At 45.9% G+C, this 27,296-nt stretch overlaps 1 protein-coding gene across 3 annotated transcripts in view; it reads right to left on the bottom strand.

Moving 5' to 3' along the window:
• The window catches only part of dennd4b (DENN/MADD domain containing 4B), a 72,270-nt gene that overhangs the window by 31,039 nt on the left and 13,935 nt on the right, over positions 1–27,296 (bottom strand). For 2 of the 3 annotated variants that reach the window (XR_012769835.1, XM_075466396.1), the window contains exons 2-11: positions 18,423–18,776; positions 12,698–12,953; positions 12,520–12,589; positions 9,929–10,098; positions 8,884–9,125; positions 8,653–8,719; positions 6,858–6,916; positions 6,591–6,735; positions 3,537–3,712; positions 3,350–3,450 (exon numbers count right to left, since the gene is read on the bottom strand). Coding sequence is in view for 2 of the 3 variants with exons in the window: in XM_075466396.1 (XP_075322511.1) it covers positions 3,350–3,450; positions 3,537–3,712; positions 6,591–6,735; positions 6,858–6,916; positions 8,653–8,719; positions 8,884–9,125; positions 9,929–10,098; positions 12,520–12,589; positions 12,698–12,953; positions 18,423–18,757 (1,621 nt within the window). In the remaining variant the exon portion in view is untranslated. Of the gene's footprint in view, positions 1–3,349; positions 3,451–3,536; positions 3,713–6,590; positions 6,736–6,857; positions 6,917–8,652; positions 8,720–8,883; positions 9,126–9,928; positions 10,099–12,519; positions 12,590–12,697; positions 12,954–18,422; positions 18,777–24,146; positions 24,244–27,296 lie in introns of those variants that run through there. The other variant, XM_075466397.1, reaches the window with a different exon arrangement.

A 27,296-nucleotide genomic window follows, 5' to 3' on the forward strand; every position in this document is an offset into this window, starting at 1 on the left:
CGCCTCTTTAAAGGGACAGTTCTCCTCTTTAAAGGGACAGTTCTCCTCTTTAAAGGGACAGTTCTCCTCTTTAAAGGACAGTTCGCCTCTTTAAAGGGACAGTTCTCCTCTTTAAAGGGACAGTTCTCCTCTTTAAAGGGACAGTTCGCCTCTTTAAAGGGACAGTTCGCCTCTTTAAAGGGACAGTTCACCTTTTTAAAGGGACAGTTCGCCTCTTTAAAGGGACAGTTCTCCTCTTTAAAGGGACAGTTCGCCTTTTTAAAGGGACAGTTCTCCTCTTTAAAGGGACAGTTCGCCTCTTTAAAGGGACAGTTCTCCTCATTAAAGGGACAGTACGCCTCTTTAAAGGGACAGTTCGCCTCTTTAAAGGGACAGTTCGCCTCTTTAAAGGGACAGTTCGCCTCTTTAAAGGGACAGTTCGCCTCTTTAAAGGGCCAGTTTTCCTCTTTAAAGGGACAGTTCGCCTCTTTAATGGGACAGTTCGGCTCTTTAAAGGGACAGTTTTCCTCTTTAAAGGGACAGTTCGCCTCTTTAAAGGGATAGTTCGCCTCTTCTGACATGAAGCTGTGTAACATCCCATATCAGCAGCATCATTTCTGAACATCTTCTTACCCCCTGCTGCGTCCTGTGAGCAGAGTTCCAGCCTCGTTTTGGTGCTGATGAAGGTAGTCCGGCTAGTTGGCTGGGGTTTAAAAAATAAAGCGTTTTGCTTCTCAGAACAATATGTGTTCAACAGAGTAATAGATTTGCATCACAAAATGGTTCTCCAGGAAAAAGTCAGACCTTTCCTTTTGTTTCCTTTCCTTTCTTTCCCTTTCCTTTCCTTTTCTCCTCTTTCCTTTCGTTTAGTTTCCTTTCTTTTTGTTTTGTTTTGTTTCCTTTCCTTTTGGTTCCTTTTCTTTCCTTTCCTGTTGAGCAAAATGGCTCAACAGGAAAAAGTCTGCACAGTCTGCACGGTCTGCACAGCAGGTAAACAGAAGAAAACAAAACGAAAAGAAAAGGAAAGGAAACAAAACAAAACAAAAAGAAAGGAAAGGAAAGGAAAGGAAAGGAAAGGAGAGGTCTGACTTTTTCCTGGAGAACCATTTTGTGATGCAAATGTATTACTCTGTTGAACGCATATTGTTCTGAGAAGCAAAACGCTTTATTTTTTAAACCCCAGCCAACTAGCCGGACTACCTTCATCAACACCAAAACGAGGCTGGAACTCTGCTCACAGGACGCAGCAGGGGGTAAGAAGATGTTCAGAAATGATGTTGCTGATATGGGATGTTACACAGCTTCATGTCAGAAGAGGCGAACTGTCCCTTTAAAGAGGCGAACTGTCCCTTTAATGAGGCGAACTGTCCCTTTAAAGAGGAGAACTGTCCCTTTAAAGAGGCGAACTATCCCTTTAATAAGACGAACTATCCCTTTAACGAGGCGAACTGTCCCTTTAAAGAGGCGAACTGTCCCCTTAAAGAGGCGAACTGTCCCTTTAAAGAGGCGAACTGTCCCTTTAAAGAGGCGAACTGTCCCCTTAAAGAGGCGAACTGTCCCTTTAAAGAGGCGAACTGTCCCTTTAAAGAGGCGAACTGTCCCTTTAACGAGGCGAACTTACCCTTTAAAGAGGCGAACTGTCCCTTTAATAAGGCGAACTATCCCTTTAACGAGGCGAACTGTCCCTTTAAAGAGGCGAACTGTCCCTTTAATAAGGCGAACTGTCCCTTTAAAGAGGCGAACTGTCCCTTTAAAGAGGCGAACTGTCCCTTTAATAAGGCGAACTATCCCTTTAACGAGGCGAACTGTCCCTTTAAAGAGGCGAACTGTCCCTTTAATAAGGCGAACTATCCCTTTAACGAGGCGAACTGTCCCTTTAAAGAGGCGAACTGTCCCTTTAATAAGGCGAACTGTCCCTTTAAAGAGGCGAACTGTCCCTTTAAAGAGGCGAACTGTCCCTTTAATAAGGCGAACTGTCCCTTTAAAGAGGCGAACTGTCCCTTTAAAGAGGCGAACTGTCCCTTTAATAAGGCGAACTGTCCCTTTAAAGAGGCGAACTGTCCCTTTAAAGAGGAGAACTGTCCCTTTAAAGAGGAGAACTGTCCCTTTAAAGAGGAGAACTGTCCCTTTAAAGAGGCGAACTGTCCCCTTAAAGAGGCGAACTGTCCCCTTAAAGAGGCGAACTGTCCCTTTAAAGAGGCGAACTGTCCCTTTAACGAGGCGAACTTACCCTTTAAAGAGGCGAACTGTCCCTTTAATAAGGCGAACTATCCCTTTAACGAGGCGAACTGTCCCTTTAAAGAGGCGAACTGTCCCTTTAAAGAGGAGAACTGTCCCTTTAAAGAGGCGAACTGTCCCTTTAAAGAGGCGAACTATCCCTTTAAAGAGGCGAACTGTCCCTTTAAAGAGGAGAACTGTCCCTTTAAAGAGGCGAACTGTCCCTTTAAAGAGGCGAACTGTCCCTTTAAAGAGGAGAACTGTCCCTTTAAAGAGGCGAACTGTCCCTTTAAAGAGGAGAACTGTCCCTTTAAAGAGGCGAACTGTCCCTTTAAAGAGGCGAACTGTCCCTTTAAAGAGGAGAACTGTCCCTTTAAAGAGGCGAACTGTCCCTTTAAAGAGGAGAACTGTCCCTTTAAAGAGGAGAACTGTCCCTTTAAAGAGGCGAACTGTCCCTTTAAAGAGGAGAACTGTCCCTTTAAAGAGGCGAACTGTCCCCTTAAAGAGGCGAACTGTCCCTTTAAAGAGGAGAACTGTCCCTTTAAAGAGGAGAACTGTCCCTTTAAAGAGGAGAACTGTCCCCTTAAAGAGGCGAACTGTCCCTTTAATAAGGCGAACTATCCCTTTAACGAGGCGAACTGTCCCTTTAAAGAGGCGAACTGTCCCTTTAAAGAGGAGAACTGTCCCTTTAAAGAGGAGAACTGTCCCTTTAATAAGGCGAACTGTCCCTTTAAAGAGGAGAACTGTCCCTTTAAAGAGGCGAACTGTCCCTTTAAAGAGGAGAACTGTCCCTTTAAAGAGGAGAACTGTCCCTTTAATAAGGCGAACTGTCCCTTTAAAGAGGAGAACTGTCCCTTTAAAGAGGCGAACTGTCCCTTTAAAGAGGAGAACTGTCCCTTTAAAGAGGCGAACTGTCCCTTTAAAGAGGAGAACTGTCCCTTTAAAGAGGCGAACTGTCCCTTTAAAGAGGCGAACTGTCCCTTTAAAGAGGCGAACTGTCCCTTTAAAGAGGAGAACTGTCCCTTTAAAGAGGCGAACTGTCCCTTTAAAGAGGAGAACTGTCCCTTTAAAGAGGCGAACTGTCCCTTTAAAGAGGAGAACTGTCCCTTTAAAGAGGAGAACTGTCCCTTTAAGGCTCTTAGGAGGCACTCACTCTTCTCCAGGGTCCTGTGGAGGTTAGTGAGGGTGTTGAACAGAGTCTTTCCCGGTTTCCTGGGTAACGATCGCCACGACAACGGCTTCTTATCCTCCGACCTGAGACAGAAGAAGAAGATGGAGTGCGGTGAGGTTCGGGAGCTCAGCTCAGGTTTTTATTTCAGACCTTTTTATTTCAGGCTCACTGGAAGATGGTGTTGGTGTCCAGGTCGACGCAGACCACCTCGGCGGGGGGGTCGTACAGGTCGAAGTAGCTGGAGTGCACGCCCACGATGAAAGGCATGGGCGCCAGCAGCACGTCGGCCATCTGCAGTGGACACAGAGGGATGTAGGGACAGATCCAGCGCAGAGGGAAGGTCATCTGCACACAGAGAGAGAGTCAGCTGCTCGTGGGTTTCATCTCAGCAGCACCAGAAACATTTTGTGTGTGTTTCCTTTGGAGCTAAATCAGTTCAATATTCAAAAATGTGCAGGATAAGATTCACAAATTCGCAGGATAAGATTCACAAATGCGCAGGATAAGATTCATAAATGCGCAGGATAAGATTCATAAATGAGCAGGATAAGATTCACAAATTCGCAGGATAAGATTCACAAATGCGCAGGATAAGATTCACAAATGCGCAGGATAAGATTCACAAATGCGCAGGATAAGATTCATAAATGAGCAGGATAAGATTCACAAATGCGCAGGATAAGATTCACAAATGCGTAGGATAAGATTCACAAATGCGTAGGATAAGATTCATAAATGCGCAGGATAAGATTCATAAATGCGTAGGATAAGATTCACAAATGCGTAGGATAAGATTCACAAATGCGTAGGATAAGATTCATAAATGCGCAGGATAAGATTCACAAATGCGTAGGATAAGATTCACAAATGCGTAGGATAAGATTCACAAATGCGTAGGATAAGATTCACAAATGCGTGGGATAAGATTCACAAATGCGTGGGATAAGATTCACAAATGCACAGGATAAGATTCACAAATGCGCAGGATAAGATTCACAAATGCGTAGGATAAGATTCACAAATGCGCAGGATAAGATTCACAAATTCGCAGGATAAGATTCACAAATGCGCAGGATAAGATTCATAAATGCGCAGGATAAGATTCATAAATGAGCAGGATAAGATTCACAAATTCGCAGGATAAGATTCACAAATGCGCAGGATAAGATTCACAAATGCGCAGGATAAGATTCACAAATGCGCAGGATAAGATTCATAAATGAGCAGGATAAGATTCACAAATTCGCAGGATAAGATTCACAAATGCGTGGGATAAGATTCACAAATGCGCAGGATAAGATTCACAAATGCGCAGGATAAGATTCACAAATGCGTAGGATAAGATTCACAAATGCGCAGGATAAGATTCATAAATGCGCAGGATAAGATTCACAAATGCGTAGGATAAGATTCACAAATGCGCAGGATAAGATTCATAAATGCGCAGGATAAGATTCATAAATGCGCAGGATAAGATTCACAAATGCGCAGGATAAGATTCACAAATGCGTAGGATAAGATTCACAAATGCGTGGGATAAGATTCACAAATGCGTGGGATAAGATTCACAAATGCGTGGGATAAGATTCACAAATGCGTGGGATAAGATTCACAAATGCACAGGATAAGATTCATAAATGCGCAGGATAAGATTCACAAATGCGCAGGATAAGATTCACAAATGCGTAGGATAAGATTCACAAATAAGCAGGATAAGATTCATAAATGAGCAGGATAAGATTCACAAATTCGCAGGATAAGATTCACAAATTCGCAGGATAAGATTCATAAATGCGCAGGATAAGATTCACAAATGCGCAGGATAAGATTCACAAATGCGTGGGATAAGATTCACAAATGCACAGGATAAGATTCACAAATAAGCAGGATAAGATTCACAAATGCGCAGGATAAGATTCACAAATAAGCAGGATAAGATTCACAAATGCGTGGGATAAGATTCACAAATGCGCAGGATAAGATTCACAAATGCGCAGGATAAGATTCACAAATAAGCAGGATAAGATTCACAAATGCGCAGGATAAGATTCACAAATTCGCAGGATAAGATTCACAAATGCGTAGGATAAGATTCACAAATTCGCAGGATAAGATTCACAAATGCGCAGGATAAGATTCACAAATGCGTAGGATAAGATTCACAAATTCGCAGGATAAGATTCACAAATGCGTAGGATAAGATTCACAAATTCGCAGGATAAGATTCACAAATGCGCAGGATAAGATTCACAAATGCGTAGGATAAGATTCACAAATGTGCAGGATAAGATTAAAAAATGCGTCGGAAAAGATTAAAAAATGCGCAGGATAAGATTCATAAATGCGTAGGATAAGATTAAAAAATGCGCAGGATAAGATTCACAAATGCGTCGGAAAAGATTCATAAATGCGCAGGATAAGATTCATAAATGCGCAGGATAAGATTCACAAATGCGTAGGATAAGATTCATAAATGCGCAGGATAAGATTCACAAATGCGCAGGATAAAATTCACAAATGCGTAGGATAAGATTCATAAATGCGCAGGATAAGATTCACAAATGTGCAGGATAAGATTCACAAATGTGCAGGATAAGATTCACAAATGCGCAGGATAAGATTCACAAATGCGCAGGATAAGATTCACAAATAAGCAGGATAAGATTCACAAATGCGCAGGATAAGATTCACAAATGCGTAGGATAAGATTCATAAATGCGCAGGATAAGATTCACAAATGCGCAGGATAAGATTCACAAATAAGCAGGATGAGATTCATAAATGCGCAGGATAAGATTCATAAATGCGCAGGATAAGATTCATAAATGCGCAGGATAAGATTCATAAATGCGTAGGATAAGATTCACAAATGCGCAGGATAAGATTCACAAATGTGCAGGATAAGATTCACAAATGCGTAGGATAAGATTAAAAAATGCGCAGGACAAGATTCACAAATGCGCAGGATAAGATTAAAAAATGCGCAGGACAAGATTCACAAATGCGTAGGATAAGATTAAAAAATGCGCAGGACAAGATTCACAAATGCGCAGGATAAGATTCACAAATGCGCAGGATAAGATTCACAAATGCGCAGGATAAGATTCACAAATGCGCACGATAAGATTCACAAATGTATGTCAACAGAAATAGAAACAGTGAGCTCCGTGTGTGTGTGTGCACGTATGTGTGCACGTGTGTGTGCACGTGAGTGTGTTCTTACAGAGACGAGGGCCTCGCTGACGGAGGTCAGGACGTCGGGCCGCAGCGAGTGCAGCAGCAGCTTGTGTTCGGTGAGGACGGCGAGCAGCAGCGTGCAGGCGTTCTCTGGTCCGAGGTTCTGCAGCAGCTTCAGGAAGCTCGCACCACTGACACACACACGTGCACACACACACACACACACACACAGAGAGACAGTTTAAATACTAACCCCACACAACCTGTGTGTGTGTGTGTGTGTGTGTGTGTGTGACTGCAGCAGTGAACTCACCTGAGTGGGAGGGGGGAGGAGACCGGCTGGCAGAGCAGCAGGTTGTCATACGGCGAGAGCTGCAACACATGAACACACTTCAGCCCCCCTGAACAGGTTTCTGACCTTTAACCTTTAACATGCTAACTGAGGCCTGCAGAGTCTGAGATGTAGCTCTTGGGTTTCTGACCTTGGGGTGACCTTTAACCTTTAACATGCTAACTGAGGCCCGCAGAGTCTGAGATGTAGCTCTTGGGTTTCTGACCTCGGGGTGACCTTTAACCTTTAACATGCTAACTGAGGCCCGCAGAGTCTTAGATGTAGCTCTTGGGTTTCTGACCTTGGGGTGACCTTTAACCTTTAACATGCTAGCTGAGGCCCGCAGAGTCTGAGATGTAGCTCTTGGGTTTCTGACCTTGGGGTGACCTTTAACCTTTAACATGCTGACTGAGGCCCGCAGAGTCTGAGATGTAGCTCTTGGGTTTCTGACCTTGGGGTGACCTTTAACCTTTAACATGCTAGCTGAGGCCCGCAGAGTCTGAGATGTAGCTCTTGGGTTTCTGACCTTGGGGTGACCTTTAACCTTTAACATGCTAACTGAGGCCTGCAGAGTCTGAGATGTAGCTCTTGGGTTTCTGACCTTGGGGTGACCTTTAACCTTTAACATGCTAACTGAGGCCTGCAGAGTCTGAGATGTAGCTCTTGGGTTTCTGACCTTGGGGTGACCTTTAACCTTTAACATGCTAACTGAGGCCTGCAGAGTCTGGGATGTAGCTCTTGGGTTTCTGACCTCGGGTGACCTTTAACCTTTAACATGCTAGCTGAGGCCCGCAGAGTCTGAGATGTAGCTCTTGGGTTTCTGACCTTGGGGTGACCTTTAACCTTTAACATGCTAACTGAGGCCTGCAGAGTCTGAGATGTAGCTCTTGGGTTTCTGACCTCGGGTGACCTTTAACCTTTAACATGCTAACTGAGGCCTACAGAGTCTGAGATGTAGCTCTTGGGTTTCTGACCTTGGGGTGACCTTTAACCTTTAACATGCTAACTGAGGCCTGCAGAGTCTGAGATGTAGCTCTTGGGTTTCTGACCTTGGGGTGACCTTTAACCTTTAACATGCTAACTGAGGCCTGCAGAGTCTGAGATGTAGCTCTTGGGTTTCTGACCTCGGGTGACCTTTAACCTTTAACATGCTAACTGAGGCCTACAGAGTCTGAGATGTAGCTCTTGGGTTTCTGACCTTGGGGTGACCTTTAACCTTTAACATGCTAACTGAGGCCTGCAGAGTCTGAGATGTAGCTCTTGGGTTTCTGACCTTGGGGTGACCTTTAACTTTTAACATGCTAATTGAGGCCTGCAGAGTCTGGGATGTAGCTCTTGGGTTTCTGACCTCGGGTGACCTTTAACCTTTAACATGCTAGCTGAGGCCCGCAGAGTCTGAGATGTAGCTCTTGGGTTTCTGACCTTGGGGTGACCTTTAACCTTTAACATGCTGACTGAGGCCCGCAGAGTCTGAGATGTAGCTCTTGGGTTTCTGACCTCGGGTGACCTTTAACCTTTAACATGCTAACTGAGGTCTGCAGAGTCTGAGATGTAGCTCTTGGGTTTCTGACCTCGGGGTGACCTTTAACCTTTAACATGCTAACTGAGGTCTGCAGAGTCTGAGATGTAGCTCTTGGGTTTCTGACCTTGGGGTGACCTTTAACCTTTAACATGCTAACTGAGGCCTACAGAGTCTGAGATGTAGCTCTTGGGTTTCTGACCTCGGGGTGACCTTTAACCTTTAACATGCTAGCTGAGCGCAGGTTTGAGTCTGTACCTGAACGAGGATGCGAGGTCGCTGGGGGGAAGGAAACGGGACGTTGTGCATGAAGCTGGAGATGTGTCTGCAGAAAGGAAAAACCTTCAGTTCTGATGTCGTTTAAAATCATATCAGGTGAAAGCATTAAATCAGAAGTTTCCACAGGAACAAAGACACGGCTCGACACATTCATGCATCAGAACTTAAGGCGAGTGAAACAAACAGAAGGAAAGGAAGTTGTGCACAGACTTCTCGAGCGGCAGGACGTGCGGCCCGGAGATGGAGTATCTGTAGACGAAGGTGAGGAACTTCTGGAAGACGGTGAAGAAGGGCCAGTGGGAAAGCACGCAGATGCTCTTCTTCACCTGCAGGCTGCGGTTGGTGATGGGCCGCCGGTCCACCACGCTGAGCAGGCCGAGCCGGACGCTCTGCCGCTCCGACAGCAGCTCCCTGGAGAACGCCTCGTAGAACTGGATGGCGGCTCCGTAAACCTGCGGGGAGAAGCAGCGTTCATCAGCCTGCAGAGCGCCCGGGCTGAGCTTCCATTTCTTTTTTTCTTTTCTTTTTTTTTAACTTTGTCTATTGAACATTTTAAACATAACAAGACAGACATTGTTGGGACAGAATAAAAGTATAAATACAACCAGTAGCAGCAACAATTCTGTCAACCCCCAACCCACCCTGACCACCCACAGGCCAACAAAAGAGAAAATTAAATTAAATTAAATAAAATTAAAAAAGTGTGCTATGTAGCTTATCTGTGTGCAGTCTCACTCACATAGCCACATTTCCAAAGGGAAGATTATACTTAGATCAATTGATTGTGTTGTTCAGAATTTCATTTGTAGTTCATTTATATGTATTAAATAATAGACACAGAGTAATTCCATAAATTCTTTTTTTTTTTAAAGAAAAAAAGAAAAACAAATATTTACATTTTCCCCTGGTGTGGCAGCTGCTATACCCGATTGACGCCCATGTTCTGCCACAGCACTAAACTGGTTTAAATACTCTTTAGAAGACAGAAACTGCTTTTTATTCCTAAGTAATCTCAGCATGTGGCGTTCCTCAGGGTTCAGTTCTGGGGCCTCTTTTATTACACCAGCTCCCCGTTTGCATGGAGCCTCCCCGTCCTTCCTAAAGGTGCAATTGATCTTACTGACAAGCAGTAACCCGATAAATAAAGAAGTTCTGATCGACAAACCATTTAAAATGATTATTTCTAATTGTTTGGTAGGTTAAAGCTGCCTGAGAGACTAAAATGTATTTTTTGAACAGGACTCGTTTACACCACCTTGTCCCCGGAGGCGGAGGTGAGGACGAAGGTGGAGAAGACGGGCAGCTGGTACTTGGTGTTGAGCGGCCAGCTCTCCACGGTGACGCCCATGGGCAGGCAGAAGACGGGCACCGACTCGGGCAGAGGAAACGCCTCCAGGTCCTGCTCCGGGTAGCGGCTGATCAGACCTGCAGCACAGAAACAGGAGAGGTTTCACAGACTGAACGATGGTTTCTAATGAAACTCAGAGCTGGAGCTCCTCCAGGTCTCTAAATCAGTTCAGAGCAGACATCAGCTGATAAATAACCGTTTAAAACTAATCATTAAATGAGTTTATCTACAGATGTAAGAGGATCAGCTCTGATCATAGCCCGGGCATCCTCCTGATCGTTTGCATTGATAGGAAACATCCTGAACTTTGGGTACTTCGGTCTTACTTTCCCTCACGTCGAGAATCCCATCAGTGAAGCGTGGCTTCATCCAGCTGTGGCAGCATCTGGGCAACATTCATGCTGCAGTTTAAACTCTCAGCTCTCTGGAAACAGCGCAGTCATGGGCGGGAGCATCACAGCACTTTCTGCTCCGCATACAAACGTTATTCCATGTTTCAACATCTGGATTTACAGATGATCTGCCGTCTGATTGGATCACCTGGCGTCTGATTGGATCACCTGGCGTCTGATTGGATCACCTGCCACCTGATTGGATCACCTGCTGTCTGATTGGATCACCTGCCACCTGATTGGATCACCTGCCGTCTGATTGGATCACCTGCCACCTGATTGGATCACCTGCCACCTGATTGGATCATCTGCCGTCTGATTGGATCACCTGCCGCCGTACGCGATGAAGGATCAGAGCGTGGCGTTCACACAGAGGAATTCCATCCCGAAGTGAAGCGTCTCCCTTCCCCGCCTCCGCCTCTGATCCGATTAAACTAAACCATCGGTTTCAGGACACTTTTTCTCTTCCTTGCCTTTAGGGTCACTGATATGTTGCTTCAGCCCAAAGGGTAGGGACAGGGTAAGGGTAGGGACAAGGTCAGGATCAGGGTCAGGGTAGGGTCAGGGTTAGGGTTAGGGTAGGGTCAGGGTCAGGGTTAGGGTTAGGGTTGGGGTAGGGTCAGGGTTAGGGTTAGGGTAGGGTCAGGGTTAGGGTAAAGATTAGGGTTGGGGTCAGGGTCAGGGTTAGGGTTGGGGTTGGGGTAGGGTCAGGGTTAGGGTTAGGGTAGGGTCAGGGTCAGGGTTAGGGTTGGGGTAGGGTCAGGGTTAGGGTAAAGGTTAGGGTTGGGGTCAGGGTTAGGGTTAGGGTCAAGGTCAGGGTAAGGGTCAGGGTAGGGTTAGGGTAGGGTCAGGGTTAGGTCAGGGTAATGGTCAGGGTCAGGGTTAGGGTAGGGTCAGGGTTAGGTTAGGGTAAGGTTAGGGTAACGGTCAGGGTAAGGTCAGAGTAATGGTCAGGGTTAGGTTAGGGTAAGGTTAGGGTAACGGTCAGGGTAAGGTCAGAGTAATGGTCAGGGTTAGGTTAGGGTAAGGTTAGGGTAACGGTCAGGGTCAAGGTTAAGGTAGGGTCAGGGTTAGGTTAGGGTAAGGTTAGGGTAACGGTCAGGGTAAGGTCAGGGTTAGGTTAGGGTAAGGTTAGGGTAACGGTCAGGGTAAGGTCAGAGTAATGGTCAGGGTTAGGTTAGGGTAAGGTTAGGGTAACGGTCAGGGTAAGGTCAGGGTTAGGTTAGGGTAAGGTTAGGGTAACGGTCAGGGTCAGGGTTAGGGTAGGGTCAGGGTTAGGTTAGGGTAAGGTTAGGGTAACGGTCGGGGTAAGGTCAGGGTTAGGTTAGGGTAAGGTTAGGGTAACGGTCAGGGTAAGGTCAGGGTAACGGTCAGGGTTAGGGTCAGGGTAAGGTCAGGGTAAGGTCAGGGTAAGGTCAGGGTAACGGTCAGGGTAAGGTCAGGGTAACGGTCAGGGTAAGGTCAGGGTAACGGTCAGGTGAAGGTCAGGGTAAGGTCAGGGTAAGGTCAGGGTAACGGTCAGGGTAAGGTCAGGGTAACGGTCAGGTGAAGGTCAGGGTAAGGTCAGGGTAACGGTCAGGGTAAGGTCAGGGTAACGGTCAGGTGAAGGTCAGGGTAAGGTCAGGGTAACGGTCAGGGTAAGGTCAGGGTAACGGTCAGGGTAAGGTCAGGGTAACGGTCAGGGTTAGGGTCAGGGTCAGGGTTAGGGTAGGGTCAGGGTTAGGTTAGGGTAACGGTCAGGGTAAGGTCAGGGTAAGGTCAGGGTAACGGTCAGGGTAAGGTCAGGGTTAGGGTCAGGGTGAGGGTTAGGGTAGGGTCAGGGTTAGGTTAGGGTAACGGTCAGGGTAAGGTCAGGGTAAGGTCAGGGTAAGGTCAGGGTAACGGTCAGGGTAAGGTCAGGGTTAGGGTTAGGGTCAGGGTTAGGGTTAGGGTAAGGGTCAGGGTCAGGGTTAGGGTAGGGTCAGGGTCAGGGTTAGGGTAAGGTCAGGGTAATGGTCAGGGTCAGGGTTAGGGTAGGGTAACGGTCAGGGTAAGGTAAGGTCAGGGTTAGGGTAAGGGTAGGGGTTATGTCCCATTACTCGTGTTTGGGGGCGGGCAGATACTCACTGGCTTCAAACACCAGGGCGTTGGCTTTGGCCACGGCTCTCTTGTAGCACACGTACAGAGCTGGACCCCACTGGAAACACACACCAACACAAACAGAACCATCAGTCAGCAGTTAGTCAGTCGGTTATGTCACTGTAAGTCCAGAGCTCCGATCCTCCTGGACGCGGTCAGTACTCACCATGCCGGTGTTGAGGTTCTTGTCGACCCGACAGAAGGTGTGCGGCGCCACCTCTCCCTTGCTGGGCAGCAGCAGGGCGATGTCGGTGACGCCCAGCGTGTGGAGGCCCTGCGAGTCCAAGGCCCGGCGGTACGTCAGGAACACCCGGTGAGCCGTGGGGGCGCCGCCCGAGCTCAGGCTGGCCGAGCGGCTGTAGGGCGTGGTCTCTATGACGTACCAGCCCTGCTTCAGCTGGTCCTTCCCCTCATACAGAACCCTGCGGGGAGAAGAGGCCACAGACAACCAGCGGTCACCAGATTAATCTCTGAGGGACGCCGGCTGCTTTAAACCCATATCAGGCAGAGATGGGACCAAGTCACACATGTGCAAGTCTCAAGTAAGTCCCAAGTCTTAGCTTTCAAGTCTCAAGTAGGTCTCAAGTCTTAGCTTTCAAGTCTCAAGTAAGTCTGAAGTCTTAGCTTTCAAGTCTCAAGTAAGTCTCAAGTCTTAGCTTTCAAGTCTCAAGTAAGTCCCAAGTCTTAGCTTTCAAGTCTCAAGTAGGTCTCAAGTCTTAGCTTTCAAGTCTCAAGTAAGTCTCAAGTCTTAGCTTTCAAGTCTCAAGTAGGTCTCAAGTCTTAGCTTTCAAGTCTCAAGTAAGTCCCAAGTCTTAGCTTTCAAGTCCCAAGTAAGTCTCAAGTCTTAGCTTTCAAGTCTCAAGTAGGTCTCAAGTCTTAGCTTTCAAGTCTCAAGTAAGTCCCAAGTCTTAGCTTTCAAGTCCCAAGTAATTTTTTCTTGGGCAAGTCGAGTCAAAGTCGAGTCACCTTATTATTGCAGTTTTACCTGCAGAATCTGATCTTAATAAAGTGAAAACACAAAGATATAAGTAACTGTCAGTAAACATCATTGGCCAATGTGTCCAACCTGTCCACCCCGTATCATATCAAGCTAACGTTAGCTAACTACCGACTAGGCTAACAGGATAATATTAGCTTAATTATTAATTTTATATTCAAACTGAAAACATGAACTGAATAACACTCAAGTCATTGTGTCTCAAGTCAAGTCCCGAGTCTTTAACTTCCAAGTCCGAGTCGAGTCTCGAGTCTTTTCATTTTTTTGTCAAGTCAAGTCACAAGTCATCAAAACAGCGACTCAATTCGACTTGAGTCCAAGTCACAGCGACTCGAGTCCCCATCTCTGATATCAGGCGACACTTTAACCACACGTCGGCTTTCTTTTTAGGCAAGGCATCTTTATTTATACAGCGCATTTCATACCACAGGCAACTCAATGTGCTTTACATAAAGACAAGGCATTTAAAAGAGCAGCATTCAAAGAAGAGGGGAAAAGAAAGATATAAACTCAACCATACGCACACGGAAAGAGAAATGTTTTTAACCTGGATGTAAAAGAGCTTACAGTTGGGGCTGATTTCAGTTCTGCTGGTAGTTTGTTCCAGTTGTGAGCAGCATAACAGCTAAAAGCTGCTGGTAGTTTGTTCCAGTTGTGAGCAACATAACAGCTAAAAGCTGCTGGTAGTTTGTTCCAGCTGTGTGCAGCATAACAGCTAAAAGCTGCTGGTAGTTTGTTCCAGCTGTGTGCAGCATAACGGCTAAAAGCTGCTGGTAGTTTGTTCCAGCTGTGTGCAGCATAACGGCTAAAAGCTGCTGGTAGTTTGTTCCAGTTGTGTGCAGCATAACGGCTAAAAGCTGCTGGTAGTTTGTTCCAGTTGTGTGCAGCATAACGGCTAAAAGCTGCTGGTAGTTTGTTCCAGTTGTGTGCAGCATAACGGCTAAAAGCTGCTGGTAGTTTGTTCCAGTTGTGAGCAGCATAAACGCTAAAAGCTGCTGGTAGTTTGTTCCAGATGTGAGCAGCATAACGGCTAAAAGCTGCTTCACCGGGTCCAGTCTGAACTCTGGGCTCCACTATCTGACCTGAGTCAGCAGATCTCAGAGCTCTGCTGGGTTTATACTCTTCCAGCATGTCATTCATGTATTCTGGACCTAAACCATTCTGTGATTTGTAGACGAGCAGCAGAACTTTATAATCTATTCTGTATCTGACGTATCGATGTAAAGACCTGAGAACTGGGGTGATGTGATGTGATCTCTTTGTTCTGGTTAAAACTCGGGCTGCAGCGTTCTGAATGAGCTGCAGCTGTTTGAGACTCTTTTGGGGGAGTCCAGTCAGAAGACCGTTACAGTAGTCCAGTCTGCTGGAGATGAAAGCATGAATCAGCTTCTCCTGATCTGTTTGGGACATGAAACCCTTAATTCTGGATATGTTCTTAAGTTGATAAAAGGCTGATTTGGTGACTGGTTTGATATGATAGTTGAAGGTCAGGTCTGAGTCTATCAGCACGCCGAGGTTCCGGACTTGGTCTTTAGTTTCTAAAGACAGAGACTCGAGATGTTTTACATCGATAAAACTTTGGAAGTTAAATCGCTGAAGAATCTCAGCCGGATCTTTGACTTGTTTTTTTCTCCATCATCACACCCGGGCTGCCGTGCGTCCAATCAAACCCATGAAACTGTTTCAGTGGATCCACACCGCTGCGGTCGGGGGATCGATGGCCTTCTGATCAGAGCTCGTGTTCTAGCCTCTCTTTATCGGCCTTCAGCTCAGGCTGATCTCAAAGAGCTCATCGGTCCGTTTCCCCAGAACTCAGAACAAGGGATGGAAATCGAAAACTGGTTCTTGTTGAGAACCGGTTCCCAGTGTTTCAATTCCTTGGAATCGTTTGGTGATTTTTGCAAACGATTCCCTTATCGATTCCAGTGGGCGCGAATGACGTCACCACGCAGCGTTGCGTGGCGAGTCCAGCGCAGCCAGCAGCCAACAGTAAACATGGCGCCCAAGCGGAACAAACGCTCGAAAGTTTGCTTCCACATCCCTAAAAAAGACGACAACAGGGCAACTTGTAAAGTGGATATTTCACCAAAGGGAGGAAATACTACCAACATGCAATAACTATGAATGAATGATTAACGTCGGTGAATCTGAACCCAGCAACGTTAGCAACGTTAGCATGTCCTCGGCTAACACTGCAGGTAACTAACTAACAAACACTGCCTATCATGTTAGCACCATTTGCCTGATTGTAAAAGCTACTGTTAGTAACGGTTAAGGTTAAATGAATGCCTTCTCAGGCATTACATTTAGATGAAATCATGAGAGACAGAGCCTGACTGGCTCAGAGCCAGAGGCTGGTGGTGCTACCCCCAGTTCACCTCTACCTCCAGCTTCTCCTTTCACCAGAGCAGGAAGAGTTAAATTACCCAGGCCAGGATAGACCAATGTGGACCTCACCGTTGTTGGGTTTGTGAGGTCATGACTCGTGTTACTTCTAAACTAAACAAAGTTGATGCTGATCGACCGGTTTGTTGTCCTTTTTCTCCAAATGAGAATCGATAAGGGAACCGACAAAGAACCGAATCGTTAAGCAGAATCGAAAATGGAATTGGAATCGTAAAAATCTTATCAACTCCCATCCGTACTCTGAACCGGAGTCAAAGCTCTCAGTTCCCAGGCTCCGCCCCTCTGGGCCCAGCTGCCATGTTGGATTAAAGTGCCCCCCCCCTCCTGTTTGAGCTGAGAGGGATGTGGGGACATGTCAGAGCTTCCTGTTCGCTCATCCGATGTCCAACAAAGCTTCAGCTCATCACCCCCAACAGGAGCTGATCAGAGGAATGAAACATGAACGTGACGGAGGCCACAGTTACATAATCCTGCCGTTACATAAGCTGCAGCTCTGATGCGCTTCCAAACTCAGACTGAAATCATTGTCTGTGGCCCACAGAAAGAAAGAGAAAGTGTTATCGGGCTCTCTAAAATCTAACTATCAGGTTAGAAATCTCGGGGTTTGTTTGTTTGTCTTCGTTTAAAGCCAGTTAAGCAGCTGTGGCTATTTCATGGCTAACACAGGTAATACATTGCACTTGACACTAAATATCAACAATGAAATTTATAAATAAATACATTAGATAAATTTGTTCACATCAATGCACTTTAAAAAGTTTAAAACCTTTAAAGGTGGGACCTTATTAAAAATACCTACTATAGTACCTTCTTTAAAAAACTGCTGCCTTTTTATCCTAAGGCCAGAGCAAGATGGAATATGCTTAACTGATAAGGGATTACCACAAAGATCACCTCCAGCTAACAGAAAACATGAGTGAGTCTAGAATGTCCAATTCTACACCTTGTATAGACAACTTGATGATGTCTACATGAAAATGACGGAGATGTTTCACAGTATTACATATTTCATGCAGCTTATTTCCAGCACAGTTGTCCCATTCGGCTTGCCATTTATCCATTATGTAGGAAGAAAGTACAAGTTAGAAATCTCGGGGTAATATTGGACTCAGACCTGAACTTTAACAGCCACATTAAATCTGTAACATCAGCAGCTTTTTACCATCTAAAAAACATTGCCAGAATCAAAGGAATAGTGTCTAAAGCAGACTTAGAGAGACTGATCCATGCGTTTGTCTCCAGCAGGTTAGACTGCTGTAACGGCCTGCTCACTGGGCTCTAAACGGGCTGTAAGACAGCTGCAGTACATCCAGAACGCTGCTGCTCGAGTCCTGACTAGAACCAGGAAATACGACCATATTAGTCCAGTGCTCAGGTCTCTGCACTGGCTTCCTGTCGCTCAGAGAATAGACTTTAAAACAGCTCTGCTTGTGTACAAGTCTCTTCATGGTCAAGCACCAAAGTACATCTCTGACATGTTAGAGCCATATGAACCAACTCGGGCTCTGAGAACCTCAGGGAGGGGTCTGCTGCCTCAGGGAGGGGTCTGCTGCCCGCCTCAGGGAGGGGTCTGCTGCCTCAGGGAGGGGTCTGCTGCCCGCCTCAGGGAGGGGTCTCCTGCCCCAGGGAGGGGTCTCCTGCCTCAGGGAGGGGCCTCCTGCCCCAGGGAGGGGTCTGCTGCCTCAGGGAGGGGTCTCCTGCCTCAGGGAGGGGCCTCCTGCCCCAGGGAGGGGTCTGCTGCCTCAGGGAGGGGTCTGCTGCCCCAGGGAGGGGTCTGCTGCCCCAGGGAGGGGTCTCCTGCCTCAGGGAGGGGTCTGCTGCCTCAGTGAGGGGCCTCCTGCCTCAGGGAGGGGTCTGCTGCCTCAGTGAGGGGCCTCCTGCCCCAGGGAGGGGTCTGCTGCCCCAGGGAGGGGTCTGCTGCCTCAGGGAGGGGTCTCCTGCCTCAGTGAGGGGCCTCCTGCCTCAGGGAGGGGCCTCCTGCCCCAGGGAGGGGTCTCCTGCCTCAGTGAGGGGCCTCCTGCCTCAGGGAGGGGTCTCCTGCCCCAGGGAGGGGTCTGCTGCTGGTGCCCAGAGTCAGGACTAAACAAGGTGAGGCTGAGTTTCAGTTTTATGCCCCTAACATCTGGAACAGTCTTCCAGCAGATGTGAGACAGGCCTCAACTCTGACAATGTTTAAATCCAGGCTGGAAACAGTTCTATTTAGCTGTGCATATGACACCTGAAAGTATTTTATCTGCACTCTTTAATTAATTAATGACTATTTTAATGGGTTTTTTATTTTTATTTATTTATTTTAATTTTTTCTTTTTAATGGTTTTATTGCCTTCTTGTGATTTCATGTAGCTGTGAAGCACTTTGAATTGCCCTGTGTAGGAATTGTGCTGAATAAATAAAATTGCCTTGCTTCACATGAGCTGAAAGCTTTACCCGGGTGGGATTCTGTCAGCTACAGGAAGAAGAAGAAGAAGAAGAAGAAGCTGTTTCTCACCCCAGGTCCAGTATGGGCGGCTTGTCCCGGGCTCGCCGGTAGCACAGGTACAGGTGCGGGTTGTTGATGAGGCCGGCGCTCAGCTCGGCCGAGTGCCCCCCCAACGTCTTCTCGATGCAGGTGAAGCCCTCCGGCACCTCCTCCCCGAGGCCGCGGGCGATCACCACCAGGTCCGTCACCGGCTCCGCCGCTCGGGCCGACGGGGAAGAAGAGGCCGCCGACGAGGCGCAGCTGGCGGCCTTGCCCTCCTCGTCCAGGGGCCTCCAGGGCCCCGCGGGGTTCAGGCCCGCCACCACGAAGTAGTCCACCAGCTGGGGGCATTTCTCTTCCGTCATGCCTCCCGTCAGGCCTCCACTGCAGGAAACAAAGAGAGCAAAGAGTCAGTCAGGGCTTCCTGTGATGGACGCCGTCACACACCGAGCTACAGCGGGTGGAACACCGCCGTGTCCACGCGTTTATCTGTCAGCTTCATGTTCTCTGCCCATTTACTTCCCTGTCCGAGACCACGGCTCCTCACAGCTCTGCTTCCACTGCCATGTGGAACTTCTCAATGGTTCAGACATAGATATGTATAGAATCATACATATGTATAGAACCATAGATATGTATAGAACCATAGATATGTATAGAATCATAGATATGTATAGAACCATAGATATGTATAGAATCATAGATATGTATAGAACCATAGATATGTATAGAATCATAGATATGTATAGAATCATAGATATGTATAGAACCATAGATAGGAATAGAATGGCTAGATAGCAACGGAGTGGAACGTCCGCAGACGGCGGCCATCTTACCACAGGCAGCTCTCTCATTGTGTTGATGGTGAAACATTCAAACATTCAAGACATAACTTGCTTAATTCTCAAACGTTTAGGTTATTATAAACATCAAAGTAGTAAGCTAATTATCACACTACAGACGAAGTCCATATTTATTTTTTAAAATAAAAACGTAAATATTTCACGTTTATTTGCCCCATGACTCAACTTTATTTACCCCTTGGGATGACTCCCTCAGGGAAATTCAAGTCCCCAGTAGCTCCAAACACACACATAGGATCTCTATAAATCTAAATACAGTATAATATAGAATAATTAATATAATATATCATTAATATAGAATAATCTAAAACAAAGTGTAAAAAAGAATATAGGCTATACTAGATATACAAAGTAAAGAGAGTTAAATAAAATAAGTTATAGCACTATGGTTGAGTTATTGCCCATATTGCACTACACTTGTGTTAATTACACATTGTATGCACATAGTCTGACCATAAATAGAAAAGATATTGCACAGTAGTGACGTGAATTATTGCACAGATGACCGAATAAATAAAATATCGCACAGGGTCTTTTAGTATGTAAAACAGTGTAAAATGGTGGAGATTTCTGTGAGATAAGAGTAACAGCGTCAGAGCAGATCACTTAGCGTAACCATGGTTACCTCAGGTCTGACTGTCTCCCGGACATCTCACCCTGTGGTAAGATGGCCGACCTGTGCGGACGTTCTAAACTCAGACGCAACACATCGAGCCGTTCTATACACATCTATGGGTTCAGAGCTAATAAACTTCATCCGTGCGAGTTTAAAGTGAAACTAAGCAGCAACACGATGACTCAGCGAGCGAGAGGTCAGGCCTCAGACCTCAGCCAATCAGAAAGCCCGCAGATGGCAACAGAAACACAGCTGTGTGTTATTTGTAAATATGTGTGTGAAGCTGAAAGTGTGTTTGTGTTGGAAATGCTTTCTGAAAACCTTCTGAAAATCCCCTGAAAACCTTTTTAAAAGGAAGTAAACTTGTGGCTTTTTTTTACATTTATCAGATAAATGTCTGTGTGAGCGTCAGCATGGAACCAGTTGAACTAAACCGGCTCTTTTCAAAAGGAAAGAAGCCACAAACACTCGGAGCTAGGGATGGGAATGGAAAACCGGTTCCCAGTGTTTCAATTCCTTGGAATCGTTTGGTGCTTTTGCAAACGATTCCCTTATCGATTCCAGTGGGCGCGAATGACGTCACCACGCAGCGTTGCGTGGCGAGTCCAGCGCAGCCAGCAGCCAACAGTAAACATGGCGCCCAAGCGGAACAAATGCTCGAAAGTTTGGTTCCACATCCCTAAAAAAGACGACAACAGGGCAACTTGCAAAGTGAATATTTCACCAAAGGGAGGAAATACTACCAACATGCAATAACTATGAATGAATGATTAACGTCGGTGAATCTGAACCCAGCAACGTTAGCAACGTTAGCATGTCCTCGGCTAACACTGCAGGTAACTAACTAACAAACACTGCCTATCATGTTAGCACCATTTGCCTGATTGTAAAAGCTGCTGTTAGTAACGGTTAAGGTTAAATGAATGCCTTCTCAGGCATTACATTTAGATGAAATCATGAGAGACAGAGCCTGACTGGCTCACAGCCAGAGGCTGGTGGTACTACCCCCAGTTCACCTCTACCTCCAGCTTCTCCTTTCACCAGAGCAGGAAGAGTTAAATTACCCAGGCCAGGATAGACCAATGTGGACCTCACCGTTGTTGGGTTGCTCACGTGCACGCTCGGTGGTTTTTGTAGTTTCAGTTTCAATGTGACAGTACACCACAGAGGACACGGCGGCCCTCTGTTAGAACTGAAGCGTGGAACCGAGGCGGCGTTATAAAAATAGGATCCGCAGTGATGCTGCGCCGCGCTGAAAGCATCTTATGTAACCCTGGATGTCCTTTGCCCTCCATCCTGCTCTCTGAGTCAGAGAGAGGAAACCAGCTGAGTTCCACACAAACGTTTCAGTCCAGAGAAGCTCGGCTCCTCCCACAAAAGAAAGAAGAACTACGGCAGGGCTGCTCAAAGGGCGGCCCGCGGGCCACATGCGGCCCAGAAGCAACACAATTCATCTTGGCTGTTAATGCAGGAGGTTTTTTTTCAATTTATTTTGAAATACGTGCTTTTATGTTGAAACAAGTAAAATAGGAAGTAGCGCCGGTTAGCTCCGTGAGCTTCACACAGGCTGTGTTCCAAACCGCACACTACTCCTACTACTCCTACTAACTTTCTGAGTTAGTAAGCGAGTTTGAGTAAGCAGAAGTTCCCGGATGCATACTAGATTCTCCTAAATGTTGGGTATGCATCATGAGGTTACTACTCATACTCAAACTACCCAAGATGCAACGTAACGTGACGTCGCCGATCGTCATTTCCTGTCAAAACGGCAGTTTCAAGCTAGCTACAACGAGGGTAGGTTCACTTCCTGTTTTCAAAACAAAAGCACCAATTGTATGGTAATGGCTTTCCCTATGATAAAAGGCAACGGGTATTTTATTTTGTGAAAATAACCGGAAGTGCGTTAGCTCACTGCGGCTAGCTTTAGTAGCGCCGAATTCGTGGGAACAAAATTGTAAACAGCCGGTATTTTGTCAGGTTTTCAACACGTTGGGGATCTAAACGACTACTTTCTCACCTGAAAATGTTTCAAATGTTGCTAAAGTTTACAGAGTTTAGAGCTTAAGGGAAATCAGCTTCAGGCCGGCTGATTTCGGCTCGGGCAGGAGCAAAATGCATTGTGGGTAAACGCTCTGCATACTGTCTGATCGATGAGTATGTAGTATGTAGTATGCAGTATGCAGTATGTGGTATTTAGTATGTAGTATGCAGTATGCGGTATGTAGTATGGAAGTATGCAGTATGTAGTATGTAGTATGGAAGTATGTAGTATGTAGTATGCAGTATGCAGTATTTAATATGCAGTATGTAGTATGCAGTTGCGGGTCTTTGTGTTCATATTTGGGTCTCTACTGTTCCTTTAAACACTCCAAGCGCGAAAAAAACCCATCCATCCATTTTCTGTAGGTCAGTAGAAAGACTTTGGTGTCAAGAAAAAAATGCTGCTGTGAGTTATTTGGATGGCTCCCTTATTGTGACGTCACAATAGTGGAATTTGCATATACCTGTCGAGTCCCCACCCACTCCCCACCCTCTACATTAGTTGAAGATCCGCCATCGTGTATCGAGCATACGAGCGCAATGGCTACGAAAGGAAAATCTCACATGAAGTTGTTGTGTTGTTGGCTGCACCTGTGGTGCGTTTCTGGAGACCCAGGTGTCCAGCAGCAGCTCCAGTCTCTGCCGGTGATACCTCCCGGTGGTTTTCACAGCCACGAACAGGTCAGCCTGTGTGAGCTGCTCCACCGCGCCGGGCCGCTCACCGCTCCCGGGCCAGCCGCCTGAAATAAGTTGAGAAAACACTTCTTTTCTGTCCATGAGCGAAGTGGTGAAGCCATCCACGCAGTGAACATGTGGAAGCCTGCCGGGGGACCGAGGCTCGCCTTCAGCTCAGCGCCGCGGTCACCTGTCTGCTGGTGGCCGGGATGCGAGTGCTCACTGGCGGACACCAGAAGGAGCCGCAGGGGGCGCGGATGTTTTCTCAACTTATTTCAGGCGGCTGGCCCGGGAGAGGAGAGCGGCCCGGCGCGGAGGAGCGCTCCCCCTCGGCCGGTGACGTTACCTGCTGGCTTATCTGACCGTAATGTATCTTTATTTTATTCCTCCATGCTTCGTGGTGTTTGCTGTAACTGTGTGAATGTGATGCATTCAACAGACTTTTACAATAATAAAAACTGCGTTAATGCGCGATAAAATATTTATCAGCGTTAAATAATTAACAAGTTAACGCCATAATAACGAGTTAACTCGCCCAGCCCTAGTTAAAACATGTGCAGACAGTCAGAGGTTTTTGCTGGAGGAACTGTGGAGAACAGCTAGCAGACCCTTTTCATATACTCTGGAGCTGCTGTTCAGCCATACTGGCAAGAGATCATGCGGGTAATCCAACATATTTTTGGCGATGAAATTCACCGCTCTTTTTCCACAATCTATCTCGGCAATATTGCACCCCATCTACTGGTGCGAGACAAATATCTTTTAAAAATATTATTAGCAGCCAGCAAGAAAGCTGTAACCCGGAAATGGCTGCAGGCTTCACCTCTAACAGAGACAGATGTTGGACAGATGTTGGGACAAATATTCAGAATATGAAAAGGACGAGCTTTTTGCTAAGTCTACAGAACGATAAGTGTTCGCAATACTGGGAAAAATGGATTGTGTTAGTGGCCACAAGAGATGCTGACTGAGCCATTACTGTATGAACAGACTTGTATCATCAGCATAATGTCTGTTTGAATGTGTAGATGACCAACTGTTTGTTCTATGTTTCTCTGTATATTTTATGTTGTTTCTTTCTATAAAAAATAAAATAAAACAGTTTCTGAGCAGAAAGAACCAGCTGAATGTTACGCTCGCTCAGCAGATTCATCAACATTTGATTTCCTTCCCTTTCAGGGACACACCCCTCATCCTCAGAGGGTGAAAGTGAGAAAAAGATGTGTTAAAAAGGACAGAGAACAGGAAGTGCAACCGGGGGGGGGGGGGTCAAAGGTCAGCTGGCAGACAGGAAGAGGGCAGGCGGCCTGCTTCCTGTTCATCGATGACTTCCTGGTGACGCAGCAGCATGTGTGACCACAGAGCGCCGCTCGCCAAGGTGACAAAACACAGCGTTATCTCTTTTTAACAACACACCTCACAGGCTGGCGCACAACAGGAAACCAGAACTGCTACACAAAAGGGACAAAACTGGTCCGAAACAAGCACGAAATCAGACCACGAACTTTAAACCCGTTTGCATGGAGGCTGGTTCTGAACATGGTCACCTTCTACGCATACCTGAGTTAGCTCTGGTGTTCCACAGGGTGCTGAGCCGGGACCTGTTCCCTCTGTAAAGCTGTGCTTCTTTTGAGTGATTTCAACAGGAAACGTGACTCTGCTGATGACACCCAGTTCTACGAAACCCGAGGAAACCGAGCACTTCCTGCAGCTACACTCTGACACAACTGACAACAAACGACGAGGTAAAACTGAGCTGAACAACCTCAGAGAGACGCTGTCCAATAGGGGTGGGCGAAAAAAAATTGATTCATGTACATATCGCAATTTTTTTATGGGATGATTTTAAGAATTGATTTTTATCCCCTGAATCGATTATATTACGTCATATCTGTGTCCAGAAAAACTTCATCAATTCATCACATTAAGTTGTGTTAAAACTAGCCCACATTTGTGCTGTGTGGACATTTCAATTCATTTTGTAACTGTAAACTTTAAAAAAAAAACTCTTTTTGTCTGAGTTGAAATAAATGTCAGCTGCTGGACTGACTGATGTGCATCATTTATGGGAACGACATTCATTCTAGAAGTGTATGATTCAACTTGTTTGTTTTTTAAAGGAGGAAGAAAATTTCAATTACTGATTATATCGAATCGCAATACTTGTAGAATCGTAATTATCAAGAATCGCGATAAAAATCGCATCGGCACAATCGAATCGCGACCAAAGCATATCGTCCCACCCCTACTATCCAACCACCGAGCTCCTCTGGGTGTCTCTATCCTGGACTCCAGTTCTACCTCTGAGTCATTTCTAACCAGACTTAGAGTTGTAACCCTCAGTTTTACACAGTTTTCATCTGAGGAATATTGGCCAAATCAGCAGCCTGTTGCCGCCCAATGATGCTGGGAAACCGGGCTACACATTTATTACGTCTAAGCTGGACGACTACGGGTAACTTTACTAAATAACTCCCTGAAAAGCTTTCATTTTATCCACCAGTGATCTCACATTTCCCCTGATGATCATTAAAGAAATGGTTTAAACTTCCTCCTGATTTGATTTGGGGTTTTCTTCCACAACTCTCTCCTTTGGAACCGTTTCCTTGTTGCAGGACTCAGACAGGCGCACCGTTTTTAAAACAGACCTTAGATATATGAGCTCTGCTTCCCTCAACATGTCTGATTTGTGGATATTTTTCTCTCTGCTCAGGTTAATATTTTACTTGCTTTTTAAATTCTTTGAGTCTTTTAACTGTCTTGTCCTGTAAAACATTTGGTGTTAAACTTCTGCTTGAAACGTGCATTAAAGACTAAGCAGAGCTGGATGCAGAGACGGAAGGATTTTGGGTTTTATGCACCGACGGGAGAATGGATTTTACAGTCTGTAAGACAGCCAGAAGGGTTGTAGTATGTAGTAATCAGTATGTAGTATGCAGTATGCAGTATGCAGTATGCAGTATGTAGTATGTAGTATGCAGTATGCAGCATGCAGTATGCAGTATGCAGTATGCAGTATGCAGCATGTAGTATGCAGTATGTAGTATGTAGTATGTAGTATGCAGTATGTAGTATGCAGTATGTAGTATGCAGTATGTAGTCGGTAGTATGCAGTATGCAGTATGTAGCATGTAGTATGTAGCATGTAGCATGTAGTATGTAGCATGTAGCATGCAGTATGTAGTATGCAGTATGTAGTAATCAGTATGTAGTATGTAGTATGTAGTATGCAGTATGCAGTATGTAGTATGCAGTATGTAGTAGGTAGTATGCAGTATGTAGTAGGTAGTATGCAGTATGTAGCATGTAGTATGCAGTTTCGAACACAGCCACAGAGACCGAGGAGCACCTGTAGCGGTGAGGTTACTCACATGCTTTATGCTAATGTTCATCACTGCAGCTGTTAAACTAGCATCCAGACACAGAAACCTCTCCTTTAACCCCAGAAGAATAGTTTGTGATCAAAGTAAGAAGGCCTGTTGGTTCCTGTTAGCCTCTCACAGGAAGGCAGAGGGGATGGGAAAGCAGAAGCAGAGCTTCCACGATGTGGGTTTCAGTTCTTTTCTTCAACACAAGCAGCGCCTCTAACTGCAGTTACAGACCAACTTCCCTCTTTATGGGCTAAACTGTCCCAGAACACAGACCTGATGGTCTTCCCTTTAAATAACTGGACTGTGTCTAATTCAGTCAGCATCAGCCATCCTGCATGAATACATCCAAAACTTTTACTTCTTTTTTAGCCAACTTCTCCTAATCTGCTGCAGAAATGTCAGATTTCATCACGGTTACTTCCCCATTTAATAACCACCGCGCAACAATGGAAACGCATGCTGAACACAAAGTGGAAAACCCAGAGAAATGCACCAGATTTCCTCACACTGCATCAGTGGGATGATTTCTTCCTTTAGGTCAGGATTTAAACCAGTTTGTGTTCCAAACCGCATACTTCTCCTACTACTCCTACTAACTTTCTGAGTTAGTATGCGAGTTTGAGTGAGCGAGGAGTTCCCGGATGCATACTAGATTCTCCTAAATGTTGGGTATGCATCATGACGTTACTACTCATACTCAAACTACCCAAGATGCAACGTAACGTGACGTCGCCGACCGTCATTTCCTGTCAAAACGGCAGTTTCAAGCTAGCTACAACGAGAGTAGGTTCACTTCCTATTTTCAAAACAAAAGCACCAATTGTATGGTAACGGCTTTCCCTATGATAAAAGGCAACGGGTATTTTATTTTGTGAAAATAACCGGAAGTGCGTCGCTCACTGCGGCTAGCTTTAGTAGCGCTGAATTCGTGGGAACAAAACTGTAAACAGCCGGTATTTTGTCAGGTTTTCAACACGTTGGGGATCTAAACGACTACTTTCTCACCTGAAAATGTTTCAAATGTTGCTAAAGTTTACAGAGTTTAGAGCTTAAGAGAAATCAGCTTCAGGCCGGCTGATTTCAGCTCGGGCAGGAGCGAAATGCATTGTGGGTAAACGCTCTGCATACTGTCTATGTAGTATGTAGTATGGAAGTATGTAGCATGTAGTATGGAAGTATGTAGCATGTAGTATGCAGTTTGTAGTATGCAGTATGTAGTATGTAGTATGTAGCATTTAGTATGTAGTATGTAGTATGTAGCATGTAGTATGTAGTATGTAGCATGTAGTATGTAGCATGTAAGTATGGAAGTATGTAGTATGTAGTATGGAAGTACGTA

This window comes from Odontesthes bonariensis, chromosome 5 (assembly GCF_027942865.1).
Source record: "Odontesthes bonariensis isolate fOdoBon6 chromosome 5, fOdoBon6.hap1, whole genome shotgun sequence".
NCBI lineage: Eukaryota > Metazoa > Chordata > Actinopteri > Atheriniformes > Atherinopsidae > Odontesthes > Odontesthes bonariensis.